The 9,778-nt window shown below is 36.9% G+C and overlaps 1 protein-coding gene across 1 annotated transcript; it reads left to right on the top strand.

The window, feature by feature from the left end:
* Positions 1-8,577, top strand: LOC102219136 (interleukin-13 receptor subunit alpha-2-like). Its single transcript, XM_014470197.2, has 10 exons — positions 1-258; positions 440-558; positions 699-850; positions 2,670-2,826; positions 3,764-3,884; positions 4,206-4,390; positions 4,554-4,708; positions 5,073-5,220; positions 6,210-6,333; positions 7,130-8,577. The coding sequence occupies exons 2-10, from the start codon at positions 474-476 to the stop codon at positions 7,251-7,253; spliced, it is 1,251 nt and encodes a 416-aa protein (XP_014325683.1). The 5' UTR covers positions 1-258; positions 440-473; the 3' UTR covers positions 7,254-8,577.
* Positions 8,578-9,778: the final 1,201 nt, after the last annotated feature.

Genomic DNA, 9,778 nt, shown 5'->3' with positions numbered 1-9,778 from the left:
AACACCTGGTTTGTTCCCGCTGTCGGCACCTGCAGCAGCCTGGGTGGCAGTTCTCAGGAGGGTGGTGGAATAATTCAATGTGGAGAGGCACGGGAATGTTTTATTTTTACAGTATATTATAAATACGGGAGATTTACGCGACATTAGTAATACGGGAGGACGGGAAAGAGGCGTAAAATACGCTTGTTTCGTGGGTCCAAACGGGAGACTCTGCAGTCATGCTGACTATTCAGATCCACCTTAAACCACCAGAAGGGGGTAAGAAATACGAACGAGTTGAGTTTTGTTCTACACCGACGGAACCCGCCTACTTTTATAAAGCTTCAGCTAAGCACATTTACCTCAAAGTCGTTAAATCAGGCTGAGTCAGGAGCGGCTCACGGTCACATCACACCTCTCAGGATTTTATTTATTTTTATGGTATTTTTCTGTTTTCTAGTCTTTTCTCGTTGTTGATTTGTTGGTTTTCACCGATGGCTAATACATCCAGTGTTCTTCATTCACTGATGCTGATCTTCATAACCTGGAGGGGGAGCATGCGCTGCTGTGCCATCACAGGTTAACATCCTTTAATATGATTAAGAGAGCTGTAGTATGGATGCTTATGTCTAAAATACAGTTGCTATGATTAAAAAAAAAAGGAAAGACAGAAATGCTGTAGAGGCTCAATAAGCAGAGATGTCCTCTTTATTTTGTAGTGGATCCCCCGGAGGATCTTGCAGTATTGGACTCTGGCCGCCTCGGACAAATGCAGATTACTTGGCGTCCACCAAGCAGCCTGACGAAAATGACAAAGTGCCTTCCTCAGTACCAGCTGGAGTATTTCAACACATACAAGAACAACTGGGAGGTCAGTGCTGATTCCATTTCCATATATATATATATATGAAATCCCATTTATTAACCTGACAGGGCACACCTATGAAGTGAAAACCATTTCAGGTGACTACCTCTTGAAGCTCATCAAGAAAATGCAGAGTGTGTGCAAAGCAGTAATCACAGCAAAAGGTTGCTACTTTGAAGAAACTAGAATATAAGGGCTATTTTCAGTTGTTTTACACTTTTTTGTTTAGTGCATATTTCCACATGTGTTATTCATAGTTTTGATGCCTTCAGTGTGAATCTACAATGTCAATAGTCATGAAAATAAAGGAAACTCATTGAATTAAAAGGTGTGTCCAAACTTTTGGTCTGTACTGTATATATAGAGATATTATTACAGAAGTCACAAAAATTAGAGTATCACATCAGTCCAACCAAAACCAGAGGTTTTAAGCACAAATGTCAGTTTTAAAGTATTTACACTTCTATGCACTTAATACTTGGTTGGGTTTTTTCCTGCATGAATGAATTCATCAATGGCTGTGGCTTATTAGTGCGTTGGTGTAATTAAAGCCCAGATTGCTTTGATAGCTGCCTTCGGGTTGTCTGCCTTTTTAGGTATGGTTGATGTTCTATGGGTTAAAGATCAGAGGAGTTTGTTGGCCAATCAAGAACAGGAACACCACAGTCCCAGCCTTTGGTACATGGTAGGTAGGTGGCAAGTCTTGCAGGAAAATAAAACAGGCTTGTCAGCTGGGGGAATTTCCTGGTAGACGGCTACATCTTACAGGTTTACAACTTCATTCGCTACGTGATGATTCACCATTCTCCTGCTGAAGTGCCAAATCAGTGCAGAGTATCTTAGGCCGCAGGATCTTATTTACTTCATCCTTGAACAGAGTACAATCTGATACAACGGCAAAATCAAAAATAGGGGTTGAACAAATAAAGAGATGATACTGGTGACACTATAGATAGACGTATCCCACAGAAGATAATCAAATTTTAAGATGAACAGTAAGATTATAGATTTGAATATGGATGTGGAGATTAAAAATAAGATTAAAAAACGGGACAAAGTACATTTAAAATAAATTTGCACCTCTGTTTAGGGTCCAACAGAGCCTTGGACTGACTTTCTGGATATTGATCTTTAAAATAATGTAGTAAAAACAATACATAAATTAATTAAATGAAAATATTTTCTTGACGCAGCGCTTAATCAAGAAGAAACACTTGAATTGTTTAATGCTACCTTTTAAAGTCATGTTGTCATTTTGGCACCTTGAAACGTGATCTTGTCTGGCAATGGAAAATTACTCACACTTGTTCGGGCTATTAAGATGTCATGAATGTTGCCTTAACAACCTTGTCATTACTGCTGATCTGAACCCGGCTGACTCCCCAACATGCCGTCACAGACTTGTTTCCAAAGAATAATGACACAACAGGTAGATGACACATCGCTCAAGTAATCAGGACTTGTAATCACTGTCAAGGATGATAATGGCAGATTGGTACAATATTGGATGGGACCATTTCATAAGGTTCTACTGTCAAACCTGTTTTGAACAACCATTTGAAGAATTGGTATTGTAACTTTGAGGTAAAGAAAAATAATTGGATGTTTGCCATTTCAACTGTTACCTTCTGATAAACCTGGCAGTACAAAAAGCTATTTGTGTTGCTGTCAATTCTGGACTAAAGGCCACCCCATCAAACCTGGAAACAGCTAACACCTATCCTTTTAGTTCAGCTGTCTTTGCATGTGAATGTACACAAAGTGTTAAAACTCTTCCAGCGTATGTCTGATGTGTAACAACATGTCTGGATGTTTGGCTTGGCAGACGCTCAGAACCCCGAGGAGGACCTACAGCACCCAGTTTGACCCGTCCAAAGACGTCCATATAAAAGTTTACACCATTCTGAATGGAGAGTGCACCAACAACACGATGATCATGAGCAAAAACTGCGCTGAGACGATTCTGAAACCTCCCAGCACAGGTCAGGCCTAAACGTGTGCTTCACATGTGTAGCACAAAATGCTGTGCTTTGCAGAAGCATCGACACACCTTGAACTTGATCACAAACATTAACTTGAATGTATTTCATTGCAAATGTATGTAATAGACCAAAAACTACTATAATTAGGAAGTGGAAGTAAACGTTTTAGGCAGATATAAACAAACGTGGAAAAAAAGTGCTCTGGTCAGATTAGACCAAAATTGAACAATTTGAGACGCATTTGAAATGCTATGTGTTGTAAAATGGACGACCTCAATACAACATTCCCACTGTGAAACATGGTGGTGAGGATGCTTTTTATTTATTTTTATTTATTTATTTCAGACATGACAGAAGTATAAAATTACACACATGAACAAGAAAAGCATAAGACAAATTTGTCTACCACAATAATCTTAACATGTTCGAAAAGGAAGAAGTAAGAAACTTATGAGTTTCTAAATTCATACAATATTTTCAGATGGACCCTCATTATTAAATCAAAAATAATAATAATAAAAAAAAAAATCAGCAGAGACCGGGAAGCTGGTCAGAGTTGATGGATATCAAATAGAACCGAGGTTGAACTCTTTTGCAAAGCAAAATTAGCAAAATAATATTGACTCAGCGTGGATGAATACTAATATTCTGCACTATTTTGTGATTTCTATTTTCATTTCCTTTTTTAAAAATTGAAATCCATGCTTTTTAACACTAAAAAGCATAAATTAACACTAAAAAGTGCCAATTTCTGCTTTTTAAAAATTAACACTGTTAATTGTAACAAAGTGTCCCAATTATGACACTTTGTTGTTGATTCCTCACATAAAATCCTACAAAATCCAAAGATACTTCTAGCTGTAACGTGGAATATTTCAAGTGGTACAGAAGGCTTTAAGAAACATTTGCTGTGTGGCTTTTTTATCGTTGTGTTTAGGAATATTGGATGCAGAAGCCAAAGCGTTTATTTGTGTGTACCATAATATGGAGAACCTGGAGTGCAGCTGGACACACAGCCTGAAGACACCACCCAGCGCACTGCACAATCTCTACTTCTGGTATGTAATCTGCTTAAATAAGAGCTTTTTGGCTGGATGCTAGCTTGTAATTGTTTTTATTGCGAATGCTTTGTAGCTAGCGGTTCTCGTTAGTGAAAAACGACTGCATACGAACGTTTTGGAAACTTTCTGAATGTGACTCATCCGTCATGCTCCACAGGTTCTTTTACTTTCACTCCATTATTTTCCCACCTTACACCTCAATACTTGTCTTGTAAATTATTTATATGTTGTTTACTTTGGCAGCAACTCTTTTGCTTTATTAGTCATAAACATTTCCACCTGTATGAATAATTTTTTTTTTGTTTGCTTTTCTCCCAGGCATAAGTCCCTGGATCAGGCGGTTGAATGCCCCAGCTATATTTTGTCAGGTGGAGTCAGGAAGGGCTGCAACTTCTCAGGAAAGCCTCTTCCTGAATTCACTGACATCTACTTCTGTGTAAACGGCTCCTCCCGCGAAGGGCCCCTGAAGGCAACATTCTTCTCCCTGCAGATTCAAAACCAGGGTGTGTACATGGCAGCTGCCATGCAAGCTCTGTGGTAGTTTAGTATCTCATCCTGATATTTTGACTCGGTCATTGTTTTTTTTTCTTCTTCTTCTAAACCAGATTAGGTTTTCCTCCTTTCTCCTGTGGTGATATGCTGTACTTGGTTTTAATGTTTTTGCAGTGAAGGTTACAGCTCCAGATAAGCTGCATCTGCAGACGAGTTCTGACACGGAGTTGGAGTTTCACTGGGAGAATCCCGCTGGGAGGCTTCCTGGTCACTGCCTTGAGTGGGAAGTGAGACACCATCATGTGGGGACTGATGGAAAAATATCTTTGGTATGGTTGATCAGATATGAATCTTCCGATAAGACTCACTGCGTCAGCTTATATGTTCTTTCTAAAAATCCTGTTGAAAGATTCTGCACAAGTTCAGTAAATTTTTACTTGAATGTACTTGAAAATGTATTGCTAACGCATGCAGCATTGGTGAAGCTGTGCTGAAATCTCATGTAAAACTGTAGCGTTCAGCGTTTGGTCTCCAGTGCATTTTGAAGAATTTTCAAAGCTTGAGCCACTTTCACATTTTGAAATCACATCAGATTTTTCTCCTTAAGCTCTGAAAATGACACTTTTTCACATTACTTCCCCTTGTGTCATTAATTTCTTTTATAATACTATTACTTGTTTTCCTATGTGACAGAACCACATTCACACCGAGAAGCCCCGCCTGACTCTGCCTTTCAGCAACAGCAATGAGAGAAACTGCTTCCAGGTTCGGTCCAGGCTGAACTCTTATTGTGTGGACCAAAGCTTCTGGAGTGATTGGAGCCATGAAACTTGCCATCCAGGTAGTGATTCTAAAATCTGTGCACCCCTGCATGAAAACCTATTTAGACAAATAAAAATAACGACAAGCAATCTTTTTAAATGTACTTTGTGTTAAGTTTTAAATCTGTTGAGCTAATGTTAATTGATCCAGACAGATGGAGTCTGGGCTAATCAAATGGAAAAATAGCCTTTTAAAATAATAAGCTGCAAGAGACGCACCTGATGCTGTCCACGAAAATTGCTGCACATGAAAATGGCAAGATGGACGACTACCAAAGTTGTGCTGCAAATTTTGTATTAAATCAAAGTGTGAAATATTCCTTTAGACATATTTATTGTTCTGCAGAGATGAAAATATAAGCATCTAAAATTCATGGGCTATTACAGTTAGAAAACATTTCTGTTTTCTGGAAATAAGTCATTAAAGCTTTGAATTGTTGCTAACAGAGTGGGTTGATCTTAGAAAGCTCTGATGACGCAGTGAGCAATATTTACCCTAAAATTATTTAGGCTTGAGCATAAATATAATTTTCCCTTTTTAACCTACATTTACCAAATCTACCAAATATCTGGGTTGGCTTCTTTGGGGTGATTCTTTTTATAATAAATCATAAATCTGCTTCAGTCGCTTGAATGCAATCTGCTACATGGGGCAATGCAGCAAAATTCTGTATGAAACACCTGAAGTTGAGTTTTAATGTTCCTTAATTCCTCTACGATCAGACAACATGTGACTGTAAGATCTCAGATTATTGTGGTTATGTGATGTAATCCGGCATGTTACAGGTAGAAACAAATATACATGAACCTTTCTTACAGCAGAACCTCTTTTATTAGATCAAAAACTTGGATTTCCAAAACTACTGAAATGAATATTTTACACTGTTATCACGCTGGTTTGCTTTTAGGTTTTTGTGGATTTTGTTACTTATTAACATGTGTTTTTAATCAAATACTATAATCAAATATCTCTTTGTAACAAACCTGGTTTTATTTGATTTTGTTCCAGTTTTGGATAACAGAGAAATCGCTCTGGGACCAGAAATGAATTCTGTGTCGATCTACATCTACGTTGCTGTTGTCATCATCGTCATCCTGGTGGTGTCTCTGTGTGTGTGGGCAGCAGTCAACATGTGAGTTTAAACACATGCACAATGTGATTTTTGCACACACATCTGATTCCTGGGCTTTGCAAAAAAGATTGTCAGTATTAATAAACACAAACAACATCTTGCTCATGTTTATTAAAGGTTCTTTACTCTTTATTTCCCTTACTTTCTGGGGAGTTTAGATGTTTTTATCTCTATGTGCAGTGTTATGCTTTGCTGCATAACATGATTTATTTCTTTGTTTTTCATTCTTTCCCCGTCGGTTTTGGGTTATAATATCTACCAGGTTTATGTCTAGACTAAACGTTGTGCCCATTGTTTGAGCAAAATAAGCTCAGTCTAATTGAATGGAAAACATCTGTAAACATCATTCTGTCAGAGATTCTCTCTAGGAGTTATCGCTGGACTTTGACTGGGTCATTCTAATAATGAGCTTTGTCTTGACAGGTTTATAGTCAAGTACAGTGCAATACTCTATCCATTCAGATGTAAAAAGCACATGATATTGTTATTATAACCTAGTCATCTTTTTAAATAATTGGTTGCCCTGGAATTTATTTTAAGGAAACTGACTGAGCACAGATCTCACATCATCCAGATTTTTGTTTCTGAAAGATTTATAAAGTCTTACATCATTTTCCGTTTGCTTTACAATTGTGCACTAGTTGTTCTTAGTAATTGAAATGAAAAACACTGCGAAATAAGTTGAAGTTTGCAGTGATTAAATGTGAAGTTGTTGAAGGAGGATCATTACTTTTGCAGGGCACTGTACACAACAGAATATAAAATAAACTAAAGCCCAAACTGTGTTTTATAACAGGAGGAAAGCAGGACCACAGAAGAAAGTGGACTCTCTGCTTCCCAAGCTGCTTACCAACAACTTGACTCAGAGAGTTTCAAAGATCTACAGCGGCAAGAAAATGTGCACCGATGTTGTCATTTAAAAGCATTTCAGAACTCGTCTTTTGTTTTGTTCATTGCTATTGTTGCACTTCTACTTATGTTTGACGCTGCCTGTCCAGGTAAGTTAATCACTGTACTACTCTGTACAGTGTTTTATTCACAAAAATGTCTAACATTCAACAGATATGTTAAACAGAACTAGAAAGCTATTTCAGAGGGGGGAAAAAAATCAAGAGTTTTCGGTTTATTGTTTATTTTTTGTCAAAGCTCTTGCTGGAGGATCAAACAGGCTGCAGTTATTAACCAGGATGTTTTACAGTTTGCCAAATGTCTTGCCAAGTGATTTACTTAACAGAAGTTGCAAAATTGTTGCGTATTGTATATACATATACATTTATGTATTTTGTGATGTTATTTACTTGTTTAATATGGGCCTCAAATCTTGCCAGAAACCTGATAAAACAAGTAATTTTTTGATGAAACGAAAAAAAAAAAAAGAAATTTGATGGTTAATGTGTTCAAAATGTATTTGTAACCATCTCTGTTGCACACTTTGAACCAGAGAAGTTTTTATTCACCAGCCTAGTATTTCTAATGCAACTGGAAGTGTAACAAGACCAGAAGAAATGAGTGTGTCAGTGTTTTAATGCCACAAACTTTGTCATTTTTTGGGGAATTGACCCCAACAGGACTTTTACCATGGCTTGCTTTTCTCCAACACAAGCAAACATGATTGGTACCTTGACAGTAAGAGTTAAAAATCATCACACTCCCTTTGCCTCCTGGTTTCATTTAAATTTTAATGTTACTTTATGGCTCTAATAACCTGAAAATGTAAATAGAAGTACAGATTTAATGAATGTAAGCCTTCATATTCACAATACATCTTATTTTGTTGCGTATTCAAGTTGTGGGGATGAATTGTTCGTTTCTATGTTTTATCAATTTAGCACTTAAACAAGGAGCTTTTATTTATGCACCTATACTACCTTTTATTGAGAGACAATTTGAGGATGTATTTTTTTATGTTTGTTTTATGTTGGACATACATTTTCAGATGTGAAACCTTTTAGGTTTTGTTCGACAAATAAAGTTGAGTTAAAATAATTTTTTTCTTAATTTGTGTTGTGGTTTGCATAAAAAGGAAAGCACCAGATTTTAAAATTGGTAATATTTATATTAAAAATGCTATTTTCTCCTGATATAATTAAGAACCTGACATTTCCTACATATCTGTAAGTGGGAAGAAAATATGACAGTCTGTACATAAATATCTGCTTTTGTGAAGCTTGGAAGAGATTTGTATACATTCCTCTTTGTAACCTATTTTTAATAACGTATTATGAATAAACAATATATATGGTATTTCTTAAAATGTTCTGTTCTGATTCTTAACTTAATACAGCTAACAAATTGAAAAGAAATGCAGAATTTGTGACTGATAACTTCTGCTAAAGTTTACGCCATTTTACCTGATTGGCAGTCGTCTCTCCCAGGAACTCCTGAAGACAAAACATCGTAGAGACAATAGAACAGGCAAGATTTCTGAGTCTAAACTGATAAAGCAAAAGAAAGTAGATCAGCAAAGTAATTAAACAAAGCATGATTAAACCCAACCGTGGCTAGGATATCAAGGGACCCAAAAAAGTAGGGAGCACTTAAAAAAAGAACTAAAGACAACATGCAAAACAAACCAGGTTGACAAAATAAATGGATTCAAACCTAAAGAGAACTACAATTCAAAGTGTAAACATCACATAATGCCAAGGCAAAGTACTAACAGTTCTCCAATCCCCCTCCTTGTAAGACAGTTCCTTGGAAGGAGGGCCAGGTTTAAAAAATAAATGAGTAGTTTGGGGACGAAGCCTAGACGAGGCACGGACTTCAGGAGGGCCACCTGAAGGCAGCAGGAGCCAAAGTCAGAACTTCAGGAACCAGCAGTGAAACACGTGTGGTTGGATCAGGAGGGCGGAAAGGCGAAAACACTGGAGCTGAGAACGTTGGGTTTTTATTATGGCGCTTGAAAACGTGAATTCTTGTGCATGTAAATAAAAACTGTTATAGTAATTTTTAACTTTATGCACTTCTCTAATCACGTCTCTTTTATTTTTAACTGTATAATTGGCATAAATCTCATTCTGTAAAGGCAACTACAGACTCAAGGATTAATTACTGTAATTATTGGCAATGTGGATAAAATATGTACTGGGTAACAGTAAGTTGTGTGTGGGCTAATAAATATATTGAGAACTTGGCAATGGTAAATTAGTGCCTTTGGAGATACATAAATAATGTCAGACGAGATTTCTCCTTTCTTCTGATAAGAACAGGGCTGCATTTCACCTTGACAATGAGCCAAACTCTGCTGCCAAAGGAGAAAGATTCCAGAGAAAAATGTAGACTTTGAATTGTTAACGAACTGAGAATGTCTTTCAGCAGTCCGTACTGCATGGCTGCGTGACAAAGAAAAAGAAAATAAACAAAAACACTCCACACTTTTAGTGGAAGAGGAATATTCCGTTTTTTTATACAAATATATATATATATATATATATATATTTAAAGG

This window comes from Xiphophorus maculatus, chromosome 11 (assembly GCF_002775205.1).
Source record: "Xiphophorus maculatus strain JP 163 A chromosome 11, X_maculatus-5.0-male, whole genome shotgun sequence".
NCBI lineage: Eukaryota > Metazoa > Chordata > Actinopteri > Cyprinodontiformes > Poeciliidae > Xiphophorus > Xiphophorus maculatus.
This window is presented reverse-complemented; position numbering and strand designations above follow the sequence as displayed.

Bases quoted from the DNA above. Each gene is read 5' to 3' on its own strand.
- LOC102219136 (XM_014470197.2), top strand. From the start codon at position 474: ATGGCTAATACATCCAGTGTTCTTCATTCACTGATGCTGATCTTCATA. The intron at 2,827-3,763 runs GTCAGGCCTAAA...CGTTGTGTTTAG, and splicing joins TCTGAAACCTCCCAGCACAG to GAATATTGGATGCAGAAGCC. The intron at 3,885-4,205 runs GTATGTAATCTG...CTTTTCTCCCAG, and splicing joins CTGCACAATCTCTACTTCTG to GCATAAGTCCCTGGATCAGG.